This window comes from Thunnus albacares, chromosome 7 (genome assembly GCF_914725855.1).
Source record: "Thunnus albacares chromosome 7, fThuAlb1.1, whole genome shotgun sequence".
In the NCBI taxonomy this organism is placed as follows: Eukaryota; Metazoa; Chordata; class Actinopteri; order Scombriformes; family Scombridae; genus Thunnus; species Thunnus albacares.
Window position 1 is genome coordinate 3493187 of NC_058112.1, and position 23265 is coordinate 3516451.

General features: G+C 41.0%; 1 protein-coding gene across 2 annotated transcripts in view; it reads right to left on the bottom strand.

The window, feature by feature from the left end:
- Nucleotides 1-22201, bottom strand: part of siah1 (siah E3 ubiquitin protein ligase 1) — a 29603-nt gene extending 7402 nt beyond the window's left edge. For both annotated transcript variants that reach the window (XM_044357147.1, XM_044357148.1), the window contains exons 1-2: nucleotides 22008-22201; nucleotides 3597-3653 (exon numbers count right to left, since the gene is read on the bottom strand). In XM_044357147.1, the coding sequence (XP_044213082.1) occupies nucleotides 3597-3606 (10 nt within the window). In that variant the 5' untranslated portion in view covers nucleotides 3607-3653; nucleotides 22008-22201. The remainder of the gene's footprint in view (nucleotides 1-3596; nucleotides 3654-22007) is intronic.
- Between the last annotated feature and the right edge of the window lie 1064 nt (nucleotides 22202-23265).

The following is a 23265-nucleotide window of genomic DNA, read 5'->3' on the forward strand; positions in this document are numbered from 1 at the left end:
GGTATTAGCTAGCTGCCCCTGTGCCTGCCTGCCTGCCTGCAAACATCTGCTGCGATGGAGATAATGCCTTAGCAGCTATTAATAGCCCTTCTTAGCTGGCTAACATGCTAGCAGCAGCACTAAGAGCAGTGGGACCAAATTAGCTCAGGACATTCAGTTAGGCCAAGGCCAGGGTCACTGTCAGCTAGCATGCAAGCCTGAAATAGCTAACATGGGGTAGCTTTGTACAGACAATAACTAATTTGGCTAATTCAGCTTGAGGACAATGCCTCAAAGAGGGTCATTTACTATAAATGGGTAGCTTCAGCAGAGTATTAACACTGCATATTCCTTTCTTCAAGGTATTCATATAAAATGTATTTTTAAAGTGTTGGTATTTTGACATCCAAGTTGTAAATAGGGCTGCAACTAATGATTTTTTTCTATTATCGATTAATCTGCTGATTATTTTCTCAATTAATCCGCTAATCATTGGTCAATGACTCATCAGAAACCAGTGACAGATGCCCATCACAACATTCTACAGCACAAGGTGACATCATTAAATATTTTATTTTACCCGACCAACAGTCCAAAAACCCAAAAATTCAACTTACTATCATGTAAGACCAAGAAAAGCAGCATAGTCTGACCATCAAATGTGTCATTTTTGTTTGAAAAATTACTTAACGATGAATCAATTGTCAAAATAGTTGGCCATTCATTTTCTTTTGTTGCAGCTCTAATTGGAAACTTGTGCTATATTTTTATTGAGCTTTTAATTTTAGCAAGCACAGCAACTTGCTTTCTAACCAACTGTGTTTCATCAAATTCTCACTGCTAACTAATATTGTGTAATGCCCTCAACATATCTTGGAAATTGACATTTTGCCTTAGTCGAGTAAGGCAAAAAACTCAAGTCATGCACTTAAATGTGTAGCGTAGTCCATGTGTGGTGATGTGTGAAGAAAATCTGCCAGCTGTGTGTGTGTGTGTGCTGAGGAAGTTTGTGTGGTTTGGGTGTGGCTGATTGGTACTGCTGTCAAACAAGAGAAACACTGCAGTGACTGCTAGATATGACAGTCACTGGAAGTCAGAGAGAGAGAGAGAGAGAGCTTCATGTGGCTGTAAATATGATGATCATAATAATAATAATAATGATAATAATAATGATGATGATACACTCCTTCATTTCAGGTCAAAGTGCCTCCAGAGGATGCTGACAGTGGCTTGAAATGAATAATGGGCTCCAGTTAATATAACATGAAGAATACTGACTGCAGCTCAGTCAGCAGAATCACTGTATGGCTAAACATACTTTACTGAAATAGATCAACACTGGACCTCGACCAGGAGGCCAGGAAAGGGAGCAACTTTTGTAGTCTAAGAGTTGAGAGAAACTGTTGTGTTGCTACACCAAGTCCCAGTATTAAAGAATTAAAAAGTTTTGTTTTAATATTACTATACCAGTTTAATCTATATCAGTGTAATGTTATGACTAACTTATAACTTATGATCTAAATTCTGCCAGGAAATCCGTCACTGCTTTCCACTGCTGCACCGCAATCTTTGAAAAAGCCAGCTCAGTTGTGATTGATGTGATTAACACATTGCTTCTGACTAGCCAAGCTATACACACAGGCTCTTGGGATTTGGGCACCCAAACTGTCATCAACATGGCAGGGCAGTGCTATGGCAGAATGGTTGTACCACCATCGAAAGCAGGCTTCAAATACTTTAAGTAAAAAAAAAATGCTGAATCATATCCTTTAGTAGATGAGTGATTTAATTGTTACGTCCGACTAGGGTGTTATGTTACGTGTATTCCTCCCAAACTGTTCGGTACAGGATGTTCTGTTCGGTATGCTCCGTGACCCGTGAACAATTACTGTCAAACTATTTTAATAATCCATTTACTCTGACATGCAGAACAGTAATTCTAGAGCGCCGGTTCCACCTGGAACGTTTTGGCAATGCACCATTTCACTGTAGCGTGCTCTTGGATGTATCCTACCCGGCTTAGCCAAGGTAGCCTGGTTAGTGTCGCTGCCGTCAGAATGACAAACGAGTGCAACACTATTACTAAAATATGCTCTTTTATCTCCGTGGTGAAAAAATCCTCCCCTCTCATTCATAGCTTTCACTCTAACATTTGAGTGTGTGTGACTTTATATCCTTGCCTTGAAGTCTTTCAGAGCACACAAACACCATAAACACACCTGTCACCTGCCCAGCAGGGTGCTGTTAAACCAGAGACACTGCAGCTACACCTTATTTTCATACAGTCTGTGGGCTACACACAACACGGCACCACTATGTTAATAATGTTGGCCATGCTAACTAGCTGCTAGCCGTCGTGCAGGCTGGTAAAATGGATCCATCGCGTCTCTTTGTATCTACAGGTTGGTGCTCCTGTCAGTGATGGAGCCTCCATGTGAGACACTCTCAGTCCCGCAAAGTACCGAAATTTGGCACTGATTGATCTAACGTGAATAACGTGAAGTAACAAGTTCAGTGCCCAACCCTAGTATGCAAATTAACCTATAGACTAACACACGTAACCGCTAAAAATATTCTCAGCGATTAACTGATTAACAGTTAAATGTTGACATCCCTAGTTTCCGCTGCAGTACAACTAAACTTTTCAGTGACAGTTTTGGCCAATGAGCCATTGTTGGATGTTAACATTTTTCCAAAATAAAGGACCAAAATGTTACATTCTAATTTTTTTTTCTGCTGTACTGAAATCATACCGAACCGTAACCCCCAAAACCAACTGTGAACACCGAACCGTGAATTTTGCGTAGAGTTACACCCCTACTTCTGAAACAAATCTCGGCTGGATGACAGCAGCTACAATAGCGAGTTGGCAGCACAAACATGTACAACAAGTAGCAACATGCCCGGCTAAAGAGAGCTTGCGAGGGGATAAACATATCTCTTGTTCAGCTGACACATGGGGGGCTACGAAGTGACACAGCCAAGACGGAGGCAAAATATAGACGAGCAAGGCCCGGCGCCCTTTTGTTGTCAGCAGGTGGCTTAGGAAAAGGTTTTTACAGTCTGAATTTACAGTTTACAAGGCTTCTGTGTTTAGTGTTTACAGTGTCGACACTAAAGAGAACCAGCAGCGAGATGATCCTTCTAAAAAGAGGCTTTGTACGCCCTTAAATTATACATTCAGCAAAAAGATACAAAAAAAAGGTGTGTGAGACAGAACGGAAAACATTGTTCAGAAGGGCTGACGAGACAGAAAAAGCAAGTCCACTGACTAGATAGAGGGCAATGTGCACATACTGCTCCGTGTCAAGGAGGTGGAGGGAACAATGATGACAGTAAGAAGTGCAGAGATAAACAATGACTAGGCACATAGTCCTCGGTATTCAGGAGGAGCAATATAAAAGACTAAAGTGAAAGGATGGTGCATTTTTCTGTTTAATAAGGAGAAAATAAAATAACAACAACAACAAGATCCAAATCCACAAACAGGAAACAGCTTAGGCTACCAACCAACAGCAGAGACACAAATGGGGTGAAATGGTCCACTGTAGATGGACAAGGACACACGTCAAACGGGAGGGGGGGTGAGAACACTTAACAGAAACAGAAATACCCACCTTCGTCCATAAGATTTCCAAATAAGGCTTTCGTCTTCTCTTGAAATGTGGGGACCTCTGAAAAAAGAAGAAAAACAAACAAACAGTAAACAAACATTGCCTGATAAGAATAGATCGATAACCCTAATCTGTCAATCCTTACTAATTTGCAGAGATCAGCACAACAAAAAAAAAAACAGGGCTGACGGTTGGATTGTTGTTTTTGGGAAAGTGCCATGGCCATTGCCCAAACAAGATCTCAGTCTGACCTTCATATATTCTGTCATTCGTGCATGGAGCTCAGATAGCAGCGTTCATGTGTGGTGTTCAAATGTTCCAGTACACTTTCAAGTCTGATGATACTCTCTCACTATGACTACTTTCACAGCCTCTGTAAACTGTTCCTACTGCAGAGAAGCTGTTAAATGATCTTTACTGACACACAAACAGAGTCATTATTTCAAGTGAAAAACCACCAACCCTGCTTCAACAACAGAGACCATTTTTGAAGTGGTAAAAACAGTCCTGATACTTTAAACTTTGGAATTTAGTCCCTTCATTTTATGCATAGTCAGATGTATCACTGAAAACATTGGGTGAGAAAAAAAAACAACAACTTTAGGACATGAAAAGTTATTAACTGACACAACATGACGGTGCATAAACCATCAACAAAAGGGGACTACCTGTTTCCTCTCTCCACTTGCAACACTGTTTTATGACAACACAGCAGGCAAACCAAACATTGTGTTCACCCCTCTCTGTAGACGTGTAGAATCAGTGTCAAGGCTGATGAACACCATTCTTCAAAAACATATTCCCTCATTTGGTGTTTTGATGATGGTGTTGGAGGTGGTCTAACATGTCAGTCAAAAATCTCTCATAGGTGTTCAACTGGGTTGAGATCTGGTGACTGTGAAGACCATAGCATATGATTCACATCATTTTCAATGTTTCCCCTATAATAGTACGAGAATGAGAACCACCGCCAGGCCAAAAAATTTTTTTTTAAATGTCAAAAATAACGCCAAACATCCATTCATTCACAAATCAATAGTGTTTGGGAGCCACTGAGCAGCGCTGTCTCGAAACGTGAGTTAACGTCTGTGTCGTTGCCTGGGAAACTCTTGGGAGCGCAACTCCTTTTAAGAAATAGAGCAGAGCGTAAGCAAGTGAGTGGTTACGTGAGAGACCAAGTGACAGAAAAATAACGGTGGTTATGAGTGGAGCAGAGGAAAAGGTTAGCAGTAAGTTGTCAGTCTGGCAGTAAATGTACAGTACAGACTACAGTGTGTCAGTTAATAAATGCTGCAGCTTGTCAAGACCAAGAAAAGTCACGTCTGTTGTTTCCCCAACTGCTGGAAAATGAAGGGGTTAGCCCCAAAGTTAGCAACAATGGGTTAGCCTAACCTGACGACGCTAAACCATGGAGCGCTAAACAGATAAATAGAAAATGGAAAATCATGTAGCTGCCTTGTAATTCCCCCCAAAACCGATTGACAACACTCCCCCACGCCAGGCCAAACCACTCAACCTAGAGGAAACACTGATTTTCATACTCATCAAACCATTCGGTGACCCCTCGTGCTCTGTGAATTGGGGCATTGTCATCCTGGAAGGATAAAAATGATTCCTCTGAACAACTTTGTATTGATTCACACTGACCCTTCCCTCTAAGGGGAAAAGTGGACCCGAACCATGAACCTGACCCAAAATGCCCCCCCACAGCATAACAGAGTCACCAGATCCCCTCACTGTAGGGGTCAAGCATTCAGACCTGTACCGGTTTTTCCCCTTTAATATGTCACCCGTCTGTACATGTCTTAAGTCAATTTGTAGCACTGAAAGGATTAAATGAAAAAAAATGCCATTCATTCCTCAGTTATTAAGATTAAAAGGTTAAGAACAACTGCACAGTTTACATGCACACGAATAGTCCAATCATGTGACTGAGGCGGTAACATGAGTAAAGTGGAGCCCTTCAAGACATTACACTCACTGTGTAAATGCATCATCATAGTAGGATATAAAGTGTGGTACAATTATAAAAAGGCATGTAGACGGCTTAATCCAATTTCAGCAGATTTTTTACACTTTATTATGTCTCTTCTATCGTTTTATCGTCTATCAACGCTCTGTATGCAACACAAACAACCCGTGGTTCAATCTGCACTATAAAAGTGGGGGGTGTTTTTTTTTTTTTTTTTTTTTCTTAAAGGAGAGACATCATGAGGTATGAATACAAGAGGAAAATGTAACTTATTGTTGTGTGTGTCCATTCAACTATTAATCTTCCTTTACATGGAAAAGGAGGAGTATTACAGGCTAAATCAATAACATGACCATGTAAAGTATTTCAATGTTGACATGTACAGGGGGGCATACAGGGCTGTGAACAAACCTTTTACAGCACTAGAAGATATTATAAATGTGTTATTATCTAGTGCTGGCTCTTGTCTTAAAAATTCATTTGACTTATGTTTCTGCAAACCAACATAAACATCTTAATTGGAGAATTGCCTTACTCTGATTGCTGGTCCTGATTGGATTATTGAGTGCATGTAAACGTAGCCAACGTTGGCCTAATGGAAGAGCACACATTAAAGCATCCGTTCCTGGAGGGAGAGTGAGATCGATTTTGATGCGTCTACATTTCTGCTCATCAAACAATAACATGGGTCCAGTTTTTAATCAAATCACTACTATATTAAGAAGAGGGAATCTGATTAATTTCCTTGTGTGAGTTTTTGTCTTTCTCAGCAGAGACAGATCTCTAGGGAGCAGAGTTTATGGCAAGGCCTAACTTTAATCTACCTGAACAAAAAAAACGATTCAAAATGCTCAAATGTTGGCATTTTATAATCAAAAACGATGTTGGAGTCACCCGAGTTAATTCGCAGCGAGCACCAACTTGTCTAAGACAAAAACACTTTTACAAACACTACAAATAACACACACAGACACTTCTGTAATGCAAATAGATGGAAAATCGGTACAAAAGAGACAAATACTGAGATGCTATGGGGACTACTTATTAAAAGACTAAAGCCAAGAGAAGTGAGGATAAAAACAAGCAATGAGGAAATATAAAAAAGGAGAGAAACAGGCAGCAAGGACGGAGGGAAAGTCATGGTAGAAATCAACTGGGATAAAATACAAAGATACAGAAAAGAGGATATGGCAGCAGACATGAGACAGAGAAGAGGGATGAGATAAATGAACAGGGCACGAGAAGAGGGGGAGGCAGAAAACAAGCAAGGCTTCAACACAAACATGCCATTCTTTGTTCTCAACTCATGGCCCACTCTTTTCTTAGTCTCACACACACACACACACACACACACACATAGAGACCATACTGTGTACATACACACAGCCACGTATAATTCACAATGCACACAGGCACACTTTGCTTAAAGCATCTTCTGTGCTCACCCACACACACGCAAGCCATTCAAAATTTATTCTGTCACAACATACAGTACAGACGCTCCCGCTAGCCAAACTCCCCGTACACAAAGTATGAATCTATCAAACTGCCACAAACACAGCTACAGCTCTACTGAGCACAGGAATATATCTTACAAACACCTTGACAGCAGCTGCAAGGACAGTTACACACACACACACACACATTAAACCCATATGAATGAAAAATGTAAATGTCTCCAGAAATTAGCGAACGTTCTCTGTGTTATCTTTTTAAAAGCTTATTCACCTTCAGGCCTGTGCACGCTCCTTGAGGCTACACATGAGAAGAGTCTGAACAAGGAGTTCCAGGGTGGAGCATGCAGTGCTACGCTAGCCGGCTTCGATTTCACTTGGACCAGAGACATGGGGGTAGAGCGTTCGCGCAGCCCCTCACCGCCATATTTCTCTGGCCTTCTCCATGGAAACCACACACTGATGTCACTACTGTTGCCCTAAACACACCGTGAAACAGAGGCTCATATTTCTTTCTCCTGATCCCCCATTAAGGAGAGTAAGTGCATGAGGGTCCGGGGCAATGTTGTGAAAGAATGGAGTGCTGTATCCACCCAAGGGCAAATGGAGGTCCTTAATATCCAAAAGCATTAAAAAAAAAAGCTCACAAGAGGGAAGAGGAGGAGACTGTGAGGAAAAACTACAAAATATCAAACTCCAATGTCCCCTAGTCCACCATTGATATCCTGTTAGTGAAGCAGGCATCCACCAAACCCGCCTATCAGGCCAAACTGAACGCTGCGATAAACAGGAACACCGAGCAGGTTGCTAGGCGCTTAAACACACAAACTCACTGATGGCTTTCTGTTACACTAAAAGTCTGTAAGCAGTCTGTCAGTGTGTGGTCAATCTGCCACTCCCTGGTTGCTCCCAATCAGCCACTAGGACCTGAAGGCAACACGAGACAGATTAGCCAAGTCACTGTAGATTTTCCCCAAATTGGATTAGTTATCCTTTTACAAGTTCCAACTTTGTTTTTCATGGTGCCAGATAAGGCACTGTAGAGTCTGGCGCTGCATCACTGCAGCTTTTAAAACAGGTATATCCTCTTCCAAAACCAAAACAGTGTTTTCCAAAATTACAGGTTTGCTGCAACAAAAGCACAATTCCCACAGCAATAGGAGGGCTGGTTTCTCTAAAAAAAAATAAAACAAAAAAAAAAGTTGAACAGATTAATAATCCTTTACTGATTGGCAAACAAAGCCCTGCTTTCTCTTGAGTTCCCGGTGGAAGAGGAGACGGCTGTAGCTCGAGAGAGGGAAAGAAGGGAAGGTCCCAAACAAAGTCTCTCTCTCTCTCTCCGTCTTGACTTTTTTTTTTCCCTCTGCGTTCTTTTATTTAAGCCATGTTCTCTCTGTCCCCTGGAGTGTGGTAGGTGTCGCTGCTGCTGGGTGTGTTTGTGTCTGAGACAAGAGAGCAGCTAAGCCGGCATCCAATGTCAGCCTTAACAGAGCATGCTCACTCACACCCTTCCCCTTTCTCTCTCTCTCTCTCAGCAGCTCCCAACCCGTACATATAACCCCTTCCTCTCCACGACACATCTTTTTCTCTTTCACACTGACTTTAAACTGGACTCTGGGCTGGACTAACGAATGTTCTTTGTCCACCTAGACTTCATCTTCATGTCTGTATCTCTCCGTTTTCTTTTTTTTTTCCCCTACAGCGTCTTGCATGCTTTCTCTGTCTCAAGCCTGCATATTTAGCTTTTTTTTTTTTTTTTTCCCCTCTTCGATGGACATTCTCTTTCACTCTCTTTCTCCCACTTGTGTTTCCTTCTCTGCCCCCTCCCTCCGCCCGACTCTGTGGTTGTGCAAGTCTCAGATTTCAGCCTTGTCTGGCTGCAGGCTGTACCACCAGCTGCCCTCGTTGACACCATACCTCACTTTCTCAGTGGCTTTTCTTCTCATTCTATCCTTCTATTGACTTCTCCTTCACACAGTTTGCCACAACGTAATGAGCCTCTGTATCACATTCAATAACCTCACACCACTGTATTTGAAAAATTTATTCAAACTGTGGTGTATCTTACCACTCACTTCTGGCATTTGCAAAAAATTACAGATTTGCCCACTAGCCACAATTTGCAGATCAAAACAATGTGACGTATTTCTTGAGTTTGACCCAGATGATTAAATCATGAGGGGCTGCATCCCTCGTGATGATTAAAAAAACTTTACCTTTAACATGTTACTTTCTAGGTCCATTCTTGGTATGTGAAAATGTTCGCCCCTCCTTTGCTTCCTTCTCTTACAGTCTCCGGCACACACACTCTCCCTCTACACACACACACACACACTCTCCCTCTCCACACACACACACACACACTCTCCCTCTACACACACACACACACACACTCTCCCTCTACACACACACACACACACACTCTCCCTCTACACACACACACACACACACACTCTCCCTCTACACACACACACACACACACACACACACACACACACACACACACAGAACTGAGCCAGCCAGGAAAAGAAGTCCAAGTGAAACCAAAATATCACTGTGAGCCAGAATCTGTCAGCAGGAGAGAAAGTGATAGCTAGCTTAGTGCACACAGAAAGAGACTTTGGTCCCGTTCACACGTACTGCTAAAATGCATCTTGGGTGATTCAATCACATATGGACAGCTCACAAAACACAGAAGCAGCAGCTATCTAAAACGCACTGATGATGCACTGGGGTTCAATGGTTTCAGCAGCTATCTGAGTTGGTCAGGACTGCGTATGTATGTGTACTGTATGTAGGACTGCTTGCTAAAAATTAGTAGTCCACAATGTATGTCTAGCATGAAGTTTATCATGACAAACCACCCTAACAGTTGAGGACAACATATAAAAACAGTGGAATAAAATATCAGAGTAATACATCTTAAATAGTCTGACACTGCCGGTTTGAGGCAGGCTGATTGCTTGGCCTCCAGTATTGCCGCTTCAATGAATAGAAGAATCAATACAGTTGATGTGAGGTGTGAATGGGTTTGGATTTGAGTGGGCATGTTTGCTAAAAAGATTTTGTCCCAGCTTTGTCTTGTAGTGGTGCTTCACAATCACCCTGGTCTCGGAACATATGAACTTATTTGTCCGACTGACAGTCTTATCTCATCTCTCCCCTGTGTGCTCATTAGAATGCACAGATTTGATTGGCTGAATAGCATCACGTGAAATGATTTACAATGCATGCAATTGATCTGAGAGTTTCCTGGGGCGCTGAACTGGTATCGTAAAGGCTAGGAAAGCTGCGCCGGTTAAAATAGAAACCATCAAGACCTAATAATTCTCAATAATTTATCGGTTATTATGAGTATGATGAGCTCAAACTTGACACTGCATTTCCTTGAGTCCTCCGCAATACACCCACCAAGTGTGAAGTCAATCGGATGAACGGTTGTTGAGAAAAGTCATTGACAGACATACGTACATACAGAGACTCTTTCCTTTATAGTTAAACTAGTGCAAACAAATGCCTCACATGCATGCTATCGGTAGACACTACATTTTACTAATGCTCCCTAAACGCTTCACACGCAGAATATGTGAGGACTACAATTTTGAGTTGAGCTGAAGTTGATCAGATGAACTGTGGGGCTTGTTCAAGACATGCCTGAGACATCCGGCACTATGGTTTGAATATACATACAAAAGTTCCCACGCATGCTGAACAGGAACTGAGCTTAACTTTCTAAAGTTTTTTAGTTCATTCTCATCACTGGGTCTAATCCCACCTCCAACCACAATGTGGGTGTGGTGCTGTCTGTATTTCCACTCGTTGTCTCCACAGGCAGAAGAAGCAAATCGATGTTATTTATGAGGTATTTTTTTTATATATTTCTCGAGAACCGCTCATCCAAACAACTTCACACATCAACATTGCACTTCCCCTGCGATCCACCTGCCAGGGAAGAAGTAGATCGGATGAACAGTTCTCGAGATACGCGAAGGACAAACTTACATACATACATACATACATACATACATACATACATACATACAGAGATTCCTTGCTTTATACAGAGAGAAGAGAGATTATTGGTGTCTGTTTTGACACACGTCTAACAGTTGAGCCTCCTTTATGGCTTGTAAGTAGTGAAAGCAAACGTCCATCTACTGCTGCCCTCTAAAAAAAAAACTGTGTGGTAATCAACTTGGGCTTCCAGGTTGATATCTGCTCATTTATCAGTGAGTGAGTTTATCTTGCATTCTATTGCCAAGAATGCCACTGAAAATGCTGTCATCATGACATATGCATCCAAACCATACCACAGTTTGTGCATAACCAGTCTCAGACTACATTGTCCAGCTGACCTGCTCCTGGATTCTGGCTGAACGACCAGTATGAAAACTTAGATTTGTTCTGGTTAAAAAGAAGACAGAAGGCACACTGCTGTATTCTCTTCACCATTGTTATGCTGCATCTGTTCACATTATCACCAGACAATATAAGCAAATGCAGTTAAAAAAAATTCAGCAGAGCTACACTGAAGCACAAAAAAAATATGGGCACAAAGAGAGCACGCTGTGACACACATACACACTGTGAGCTATAAAACAGCGCTAGTGACACTAGCCGATGTCCAAAGTGTGTTATTAAAGGGGCAGGGCAGCGGATACAACAATGAGCCATCTGCACCAGGCAGCAGTTCATCACCAGAGGCTCAAACACTTCGTCACCTGCAGCCAGGGGTTTACAAAAGGGGAAGAAAGAGAGCTGGATGGAGGAAGGGGTGAGAGAGATTATTTACATCTTAAAAACATGTTTTGGTAATGCAGATGTTTGAATTTCGTCATGCCGATAAGCATTACTGAACTGAAATGAAAAGAAAGAAGAGCAAGAGAAACAGAGAAGTAAAAAGCACGCCTTGACAGGAAGTTGTTAAACACGCGAGGACAGACTGGAGCACAAGTCCACATTTCCATATGAAATGACTCCTGCTGTCATTTCCATATACAGTCTGGCTTGTGCTAATCTGATGTGAGTCACTGTCACATGGCCAAAATAAAAGCAAAGACATATTTTCTTTACTGTTGCCTTTCAAAAAGAGCACATGCTTTGATTAGTCTTTGTTGGCCTTTTTAACAAAGTGATTTGGAAAATCTAATTTCATAAAGTCCATTTACAATCTTTAAGCTGCAGATTTATGTCCCCATACACACCTATGGAAAGCCTGCGTCTAGAGGAATAAACGACATTTAGATGACATCTTCATGTAAAACCAGCACAGATGACAATATAAAGCTGACCATCGACAGTTAAAATGACAAAACATTACAACCATCTGTAGCTAATGAATGTTAAATGAGCTCAAATGAAAAGTTTGGCTGTTCTCTGGTTAACGTGCTCTCTGTAGTCGGTGTCTGCATTCAGCCAAATATTGTTTGTGGGTGAAAAGATACCTCATTTCAGTAACACCGCTGTATGACCACCACTGGACCTCGCAACAATTTAATAATCTCCCAGTTAAACTTTGATTCATATCAATATTTAATCTGATCAGTTTAGCAGATCTGAATCAGTATTTGGAGTACCTTAGTATTTGGAGTAAGTAGCTCTTGAAGTGCAGTAGGCTACAGCTGTTAATTCAATGTGTCAGATATATTTAATTAACTTTTCATACATTATGCTCCTCATTGCTTTTTCAGGTTGTGTACATTAGCTAAGATGACACTACAGTCATTAGTGTTTTGCCTTCTCATCCAACAAAACACTTTAGTTACTTGCAAATGTGAAAAGAACACCTAATAATATTTGTTAAAGCATTAGAAAGGCTTTGCATTTGATACTTGGATGCAATACTGGATTCAAACTTGATAAAATGCTATCTAACCCTCCCCTACCCTGACTGCCCAAAAACCAGCAGTGCAGACCCGGCTTGAATCAAACGTAAATTGCTAATCCCCCTCAGGTTTGTGCAATTTTTCTCCCCTCACATGTTGCATGTTTAGTCAGGCAATCAAAATGCAAGAATTTACCAACCTCAGTGTATCCACTATATTATGTAATAGGTCCCTCTTGTATGAAGAGTCCTGCGATTTGGACAGAGAGCAGGCATGTCTGCATCTCACCTTTTCCCTTAATTAGCCAGCCCCAATATAAGCTGTTATACACATATCTAAAAAGCACCCTATATGCATCACTGCCAAAAGAAAAACTAAATCAGTGTTAATGAGGGAAACATTAGACTACTGCATAATGCACTGGTGAGCGAGCCAATGGAAGTTTTGAATGCGCCAGTTAAGAGCCAATTCACTTTTAATGAGAGGCTCTTTCATCTGGCTCAGAGCTAGGAGAATTAAACCACATGAGGAAACCACTCTTTACAAACACGAGGCAGTGCATCGGCAAGTGGCAAGTGTAAACTGTATTATCTGGAGTCTCGTTTGTTTGGGTCTGTTAAAATGTACTCAAAAGTTTTGTTGAGACAGTAACCAGTCCTTTATGTCAGGTACAGATTTTTGGATGCATGACGAGCGCTTGGTCAGAGCACAGAATCAAATATAAATAGTCCTTGGCAGTTGATAGGGCTTTTCAGAAGAAGAGACGGGCTTGCTGATACACAGACTGGAGCCTTGGCGAATCAGATGAATGACCATTTCCCTGCTGACTGTACATTACTGTCCCTCTAATGCTGTTCTGAACACCGCCCAGGCTCACTGAGATGTATTTTATTACATCTTTAGGATGAAAGTTCAATAGATTAGATCATTATAGATAGTGACACAAGATGTATTAAAAAAAAAAAAAAAGGAGTAGCCAGCTCCGGTCCCAAAAAGAATCCCTGAATGATACAAATAACAACACATGAACATTTCCTTTAAGGGGTAATGTTGTGACTTCTTTTACTTTGGTAGTCACCACTCCACAGCAGGAAAACTACTGAGTAACAGTGCAGCTTAGCAGCTTGTTACCATGGAGAAGCCACACAGAGCTGAGATGTCAGGGCAGAGGCAAAACCAACTCCACACACACACACACACACACACACACACACACACGCACACACACACGCACGCACACCTTGTGTCGCAACGCATAGACATATATGTGCACCATGCATGTACACACACACACAGAAACACAAAGAGAGCCATAAAGCAAGCAGGGAGTCCCTCTGGCATTAGTAACAGATCTAGAATTACCTCACTGCCTCAGAGCCAATGAGTCACTATGTTTCTAACACACACACACACACACACACACACACACACACACACACACAAGGCAGAAACAGCTGTCATTCTGGTTAGGAAGAGCTGAGCTCTGTTCACTGGACATTTGCTTCTGATGCTGTGCCAGGACAGTGAAAAAGCAAAGGTCTGCTGACACACACACACACACACTCACACAGCATCTTACTCAACCCTTGTCTACATTTAAATTTTGCCTGTAAGCACCAACAATCATATAAAAGTACCAGGTAATTATACATTGCGACATTTGTTCAAATATTGTTTGATTTTGTCACTCTTGCCAAACTTTTCATACATAAGCTGGTGCTGAAAGAATCAAGTGCATCACCTTTTCAGATTCAAAAAGTACATTAAGTACAAACTTATGCAAGCAGCATACTCCAGGAGTGACAACACCACAGGGCATTACAACCAATCTAATGAACCTGTCAGCACACATATGCAGTTACATAATCCTTGCTACACATCACACAATATCAACCAAATCCGCCACCAAATACTGTACCTACAGATAGGTGGTAGACTTTACCACTCTGGAAAAGACCCAAAGACTGAGCGGAATCACTTTATCCTGCAACCGTTCACAAAAACAACACCCGTCAGCTTGAGAATATCCCGCTGGTGGACCTACATCAGCTGTAAGCGGCCCATTATCTCTGCGTAAGGGAAATTTGATGAGAGGAATATCAGAAACACCAAGCTGATAAGCTCTACATACAAACAAAAGACATCTAACAAAACACATATTCATCAGCATATGTTACTATGTGTGTGCAGAGTTTTGGTTTTGTGATGCAAAAATGCCAAATTTCATCATTATTTTATTACTTATTACAATTGATGGCCAATGAGCCACTATTAAAGCTTTTTTTTTTTTTTAATTTAACTGTATAGAACTGCAGTTGTTGTTTTTCCTGCTGTCCCAAAAACAATGATGACCTGACAACAGCATACAAAACATGATCTTTGCTAACAGTGACAACCCTACTGCTAGCAGTTACTGAGTTTGTGGCACTACAACTGGGCACAAAGCTAGCTTTTCCATTCAACTACACAAAATATGAAAAAGAAAACATCCTCTATTTTTTTTTTTTTTTGCAATTTACTGAGTATGCGGATTTCATGAGGATAAGTCTTTCCTATCCATCATCTTGGCATCTGTCACCATCCGTCCCATATGAAAACCACCCCGGTAGCTACATTACCAACCGACTAAGCCTCACTAAAAGCTACAGAAAACCATCAGGTCAACAGGTCATCTCTGTTGCTACAGTATACTACAGTCAACCAACACTGTACTACGCACAGTCAGAAAAAAAAGCACCATTTTTTTTTGCATTTTTTGCTCAGGATTGCAAGTGGCTACACACCTTTGGTACAGCATCACAGGTGTTGTCCTTTTTTTTTTTTGCTGATTAGAGCACCTCTCAGGACTGTGATGGTGTGTACATGTGTAGACTGTTAGATATCCTCCTCATCATTACATGGACTTTGATGACCACAGGTAATTCTTTAAAAGATAATGCTTCCCCTACAGTTTATGGTTGAGCTTTAGGCAGGTTTCCACTTGCCCAGCTTTATGACCAGTATCATGTAGTTGGTTGTAAATTAAATGATAAAAAACAAAAAAAAAAAACACCTGGTCACACCAGACATGTTAAAATACATAAAATGTATAAAATGACAATTTCAGCTTTCAAACCTGCCTTGTGCCTTTTTGTACCACCCACACTGGCTACACCAGGCTTCAGCTGCTGGTCATAATATCATAGTAATGCAAAATAAGGAAAGGTAGTATCTGCTTTTGCATCACATCTTTTTTAACTGGGTAAAAACCTATTATATGGCTGGACCGTGTATGGTCAATGTGTCAAATTATGGCCAATTTATTACAGGGATAGTCAGTGTCTGTAATGTGACTTCCTGGATATTAAATGTTCAACTGCAATTTTCTGTGGTGGTTCCAGTAATATTTGTTGTTAAAGTGTACTTAAGTAGCATATCACATGACAAGGTTAAGCTGCATTGGAGTCAAAAAAGGGTATAAATGTAATAGCAAGAACAATACTTTCCACTATATCTTGGGATGTTGGATTTGAAGGAGAACTTAAACCACTCTAATTCTTTCATCTGTTTCTATCTGCAGATGTCTCTCGTGTTTCTAACTCGCTCTGTATTGAGTGTTTTGTCAGGGTGATTGTTATTTGCGGTGCTTTAACTGTGCGCTCTCCCTCATGCCTCCCGGTGCATGGAGAGCTGTTTTCTCTCCTACTCTGTGAGCTTGCGCTGTTTGTCCCAGCTCAGATGCAGCCGAAGCCGCGCGAGCCAGCCGTCGGAGGTTTCTCATGTGCTGCAGCCCCAGGCTCACCACTGGGTGAGCTGTCGACATCATCCCAAGGAGCGACCCGCCAGGGCTCAGGTCAATCATGGCATGGGAGTCCAGGCACAGACTGAGGTGGGGCGTCTGCTGGCACGGCTGCAGGGCGCTCTTAGCGGACGATAAATTTGGAATGAGCTGCAGTCAGTGGAAGCGCTGTACACGCCCCCTGAGGACGCCGATTCGTTTTGAAAGAGCAATGGCCAATGAAGAAACTCCAACACTCGGCCGGCCGACAAATGGTGTAAGTGCATCACTCAGTGACGGACAGACATTCCTATGTGTAAGGCTGGCTCCGTTGTTGCTGTCCAGCCAAAAAACAAATAGCACATGTAGCATTTTCTCATTTGGTTTTTGAATGTTCGTCTTTAAGATATGTCAAGAAAATGTGGACCTTTCTGGTTGTCATTTTTTAAAATCAGTGTTGTCAATATTTTATATAAGACAAACACTTCGACCATCAGCAACAAACTGAATTTATAGCCGATGGACTATTTATGTGCATTCAAGAAGACAAACCGACTTAGGCTCACCCACAGAAAGTTGGTTAAGCAGAGCTTACCACCTATATAGCGGTGCACCTCCACTTAAATACTCTGCAGAAAGCCCTGGGCTTTTTCTGACAGACTGCACTGCACAGCACACACATCTACGTGTTTGTGTTTACCAGCATTAAGACTGATTTATAGTGGGTCACAACACTTTTGATAAGTGTCACTCGACAGAAATGACATATGTTCAACAGAAAAAAATTGTCACTCAACACTTTTCCTTTCATGTCGCACACTTGGACGTCATATCTTGTCGTGCAATGTGCCTGGATAGTATTACTTATTCAGACCTGCAAACCCTGGACGAATTATGAGTACCGCTTCAGCAACCTAGATGTGTCAGATGCAAATCACTGCTGTTCGCACAATAAATTATTGTACATAATTTGCATACATACACATAACAGTAAATCATTTGCATACATGCAACAGACAGACAAAAAAATGAGGGAAGCACTAATATAAAAATTCTTGATACAATCAATAGATCATTCACAAAAATATCTGCAGATGCCAAAACTGTTAGTTGGTCACTTATGTCTGTTTGTCCATTTGTCTTTCACCTAAACACAGCTTACCAACAAACAATTTCACTACTACTACACACTAGACTACCACTACTGCTGCATTTACATAGTTTCTGTTGTTTACATCTCCACAGTAATCAAACTTTAAGCCAATTTGATTTTTTTTCAGCTAATTTGAAAAGATGACAATGTAGCTGTAAAATCCAAACCAGCTTAAACAGACTAATTTGGGGCCATAGTGACATAAATATTTTAGAGCTGGTTAATACAACTGTTCTCATTATACCATGACCTAATAACAATACAGGCTGAATATGAACATGGCTGTTGAAACTGCAGAAGTAATCACATCCCTCCTTACATATTGTACTTAGTTTACAATGGGGGATGTTTCTTTTCCTTGAAATTTTTCTAGAGTAGTAGTAGTTATAGACTACATTGCCAACACACACACACACACACACACACACACACACACACACACACACCCCAGTAACTTTCTAGGTAACATTATTTCTGTGGCACATGCAATCATTGTTTTTCCCATCCTGCTCCTCTCATTACAGCTACGGGTTTGGCTGCAATAATAATAATAATAATAATAATAATAATAATAAATACAGTGATGTGAAAAGTCACGTTTAACAATCTGCGACACACAGACAATATAACTTAATGTTACTTTGTCAACTTAAATACCTGGTGAACTAGAAAGCTAGCTTGCAAATTACGTTATTAGTTATTGGCAGGTCTGCGTTAAGTTAACTCAATTCACAATGTCAACTTTTCACATCCACCCCAGTCCTGTTTCCTTTGTAAAGGAGTTAACAGAACCATCCTCACTTGAGGAACCAGCCAGCCAGAGTGAGGAGGGGGAACGAGAGAGATAAAATCGATGTCGTGTTGCTGTCGATTTGCAGTCTCTTGAAATGACATTACGCGTTTGTCAATCAGGATCATCCCCGCCTGATATTTGGGTGAAGACAGGGGAATGAATCTGATGCTGTGATTGGTCGACCTCTTCTTCTTTTGCTTTTCGGCAGACTAGACGCTGCTGCCTAGGTTAGGCTAACCCTTTGTTGCTAACTTTGGAGCTAATCCCTTCACTTTTCCAGCAGACAGGCAAACAACAGATAAGACTTTTCTTGGTCTTGACAAGCTGCAGCATTTATTAACTGACACACTGTAGTCTGTACTGTACATTTACTGCCAGACTGACAACTTACTGCTAACCTTTTCCTCTGTTCCGCTCATATTCACCATTACTTTTCTGCCGCTTGCTCTCTCACTTAACCACTCACTTGCTTACGCTCTGCCCTATTCTTTTAAAAAAAAAGGAGTTACGCTACCAAGAGTTTCCCAGGCAACAAAACAGATGTTGACCTACGTTTCGAAACAGTGCTGCCCAGAGGCTGCCAAACACTATTGATTTCTGAATGAATGGATATTTGGCGTTATTTTTGGCATTTAAAAGAATATATATATTTTTCAGCCTGGTGGGAGTTCTCATTAGCCTAGCAGCCTGCCAGGCCTGTACAATTATAGGGGAAACACTGTGAATACTGCATATGCACAATTCAACTCACAGGTGTGAGTGTCTTTGGTTAGTTTAGTGACAAATCATACCAGCATACTTTGATGTTACACAAAATGCGTACAGATTGGCAGGTCTGCTAACGTTGCCATGGAGATTGTACTTTTCACTGAATTTCCTTATTGATATTTTGTAGGAGTGTCATGATTTCAATTCTAAAATTGATCGAAATGAGCGTTTGATTTACACCTTCGAAATCAAGAGCAGGATCAGTGATTCTCCGGGTATTTTTTTTTCTCTCCACGCCACCTACTAGTGTGCATACGAAGAGAAAAAACACATTTCAAAAAAGACACAGCGTGACTTCCTGATAGCCTGCAGCTGCATTAGTTTTCAAGATCTCATGGCCACTGCTGGAGTTGGAGATGATGGAGAAATAACAGAACTGGAAAATCCTCCTGCTTCCCTGAAGTCACCGGTGTGGCAACAGTTTGCCTTCCCCGTGAGTTGTGTAAATATGTTGTTGACAGAAAAACTACAGCTTGCTAAACACTTCAGGAAGCTGGAAACATAGTGACATATTCAAACGTCCCGAATCAAGATCTCATAAGTGAAACGTTACTACACAAACGACAAGCTACAACCTAATTTTCACCAAAACAAGCCCTTCTCCGAGCTGGACTAATAACATTGGTCTCTATGTATAGCCGGCTGTGAGACGAGAGCAACACAAACACTTTGCTGCACGTGAGGAAACTAAAGCTGTTGTTGCAAAGAACCCCTCTGCCATTTAGTGGCTCTTCTTTTTGTTTTTGTGTTTAACAATATTTTTTTCCAATTGACTGGTGAAATAGGTTATTGTTGTTACATTTTAAATAAATTATTTAAATTTGACCATAAAATATGGCGGTTATATGACACTTGATACCATGTTGTCTATATTTTTAAAGAACAATTAAAAAATGTAAATGACAGTTGTCAGGGCATAAAACTAATGATTTGTTGATCTTTACAAATCAAGACTCGTTAGTCTAACAACAGCATAGCTGTCAGTACTGAAAATGGAATTGAATCGTGAAAATTGAAAGTCAAATTGATTCGTGGATTTGAAGAATCATGACACCCCTAATATTTTGGTCTGTAACTTAAGATAACTTGTAACATCCTTGTTTAATGAGTCCTGGTCAGGATGATACTGAACTAGCTGGCTGTAGGATAGCATCTGCTTGCCAGGGAGACCACCAAAACCTTTGGCCGAGGCATAAATTGAAAACATTGCGCGACTCCTCAATTTCTGTTGAGCAACACAGTGACCATAAGTTAGCCTTTGGAGTATTTTCCACTGATGAGATGCAGCCAGCCAGAGAACTGAAATCACATACAAATATATGACACACATTGCCGGGCAGTCTGGTTTAGTCAGTGGAGACCACATCTCTGTTGCCCTTAAAAAAAATGTCCCATACAGTCATTTCTGGTCATTCAAAACTTTAGCAGACATCCACACCACCACGTCCTATGACTACTTGGACACAATCGCACATTTAAAAAGTGTTGCTTTTGGCATGTGAACATGTCTCTGCCAGAATGTGGTTTCAGTCAAAACTGAAGACATAGGTTGTTTTTTATTCTACATTCATAAACAGTGAATAAATGATCTCCCATCGCTGCAAGACACAGGCCAAAGGCAAAGAGTTTTCAAACGTGCAAACAGAACACATCATATAGCTGCAATCTGTGCCTTTAATGTTGCAGTTTTATATTTGAAGCTTTTGCATTGACGACACTGTAGTAACTTCCACGTGTCTACAAGTTACTAAAGGCATGTTGAACATTTTAGGCCTAACAACTTACTGTACACCTTTCTTCTTATGGGTTCATTAGGGTTGATGACCTCATGTAACTCAGCTCAGATCCATCCAACGTCAACCTGCGTTAGCCAGATATAACACCTCCACAGGTGTCCATGTTGCTGACAGTGATGCGATCGGCGTAACTGCTGCATTCATTTGCACACTATAACGTGTGTTCAGTAACGCAGTTGTAAGTCATCTACCGAACAATTACCACTAAGGCTAAAAGCTGACATTCAGTCGTCCTCCTCTTTATAGACAGGTCAAACACACGCAGTCACACACAGTCACGGTGGCTCTCTGACAGCAGCCACAGTCCTTACTTTGAGTAAACATTACTCATCACTTCCTCTACACCAGTCACAAAACCAGGTTATGGCAGTAACGCTGCTACACAAAACAATGCCATGATGGGTTTCTGTTGACCTGATCTAACCTGCTTTGAAAGCAAAATGGCCTTGTCTGGCAAGGCAGACAACGGCGTACCCTCGCTAGCATTAACTGTTACAGACATACAAGGCCTTGTCTTGCCGTAAAGCAGCTCCACATAACGTTAGCATATTAGCTAGCTAAATCGGTGACTCGTTAGCTTAGTGTGTGTGAACAAGCAGAGAAACCGATACCTTCACGGTTTTCATGCACAGTTCACTGCACGTTAACAATAATGTTTGCTCACCAGGCATGCCATTTGACTGCACAACACAAACGAGTGTGCATTTTAAAAACGCCAAGGTAACAAACAAGCTAGCGGCACGGCTAGCCAGCTTTTTTGCCAACAGCCAACATTAGCAGCGCGCTAATGAAGGAAGCTAACGTCTGCTAACAGCAGGGCTGTTGTTTTCCCCCCAACACACACTAGTTACACTCGAAAATACGATGTTTCTCTGGCCACGGCACACCCGGCTTACCTCGGACGAAATATCCTTTAATTCCCTGCAGATAAATGGGGTGAATGTATGGCGACGTGATGGACACAGGGTCGATCTTGGTCGTCTTTCATTCGTTAGCTCGATGTACACACACTCGCACTGCTCTTGAAACAGAGGCGAGACGCCAGCCTTTAAGTACCAGCCGCTCTGGAGCGCGCAGTTGTTGAAGTTTGACGCGGGAGCGCGCTCTGCACGAATCGCAGAACCGCAAGCACTCAGTCAGTACCTCTGTTATAATCCTGTTATAATAGCCTACAGTTGGATCACCATCCAATGCCGTCCAACAAATATAAAATTATTTCCAAATAAATATATATATATATATATATATATATATATATATATATATATATATATATATATATATATATATATATATATATATATATATATATATATATATATAATAAAATAATAATACATTTAATTTGTCCCGCACTTTTCATTCATAGTGAAACTCAAAGTGCTACTGTATTAATAAAATAAAACAAACAACATAAAGAAAACAATAATAATAAGAGTTAAGATGAAAAAGCCTTCCTGAATAGAAGGTTTTAGGCCTTTTTTAAGAGTCTGGGGTCTGTGCTGCCCCTGCTGATTGGGAAGGCTGTTCCACAAGAAACAAATTCCTACCCTACAGTTCATTTCCAGCTTTCATGAAGCTATTCAACCCAACATAATAATCACTTCATTTCCCAACAAGCCCACCCTCCCTAGCACACACCCACACACACAGAAACACCTGCACCATCCCCAGAGAATCAGTGTTGGTTGTCAACAGTGTCGTTTACGTTTCACTTTACTTTCACTTCATTCTGCTTTGACTTGTTCACGTCAGTCAGCAGCCTATTTTTATCTAGTGAATTTTCCCTTGCACCCCTTTCCCTTAAACCAAAATAGCTTCATAATGATTTAATGATCGAATAAGTAGCAGAACACCTTCAAAAGCAGGTCCAGTTACTTTTACATAAGGGTCTCTAGATATCCTATTACTGAGAACATTAATTGACATTTGATGTAGATATAAGAAAACCTCAACTTCCTAACTTAGAGTTTTAAAAAAGGGTCTTTTTTAATTATTGTGTCCCTTTATCAGGCTTTAATAAATTATAACAAAATCAAAACAAAAATCCAAGAAAAGAAGATAAACTTGTCAGCTATCACTATGGTTAAGTGCAATTTACCAATATCTGACTCTCCTGATCAAGCAATGCATAGCAATGTGAAACTATCAGAT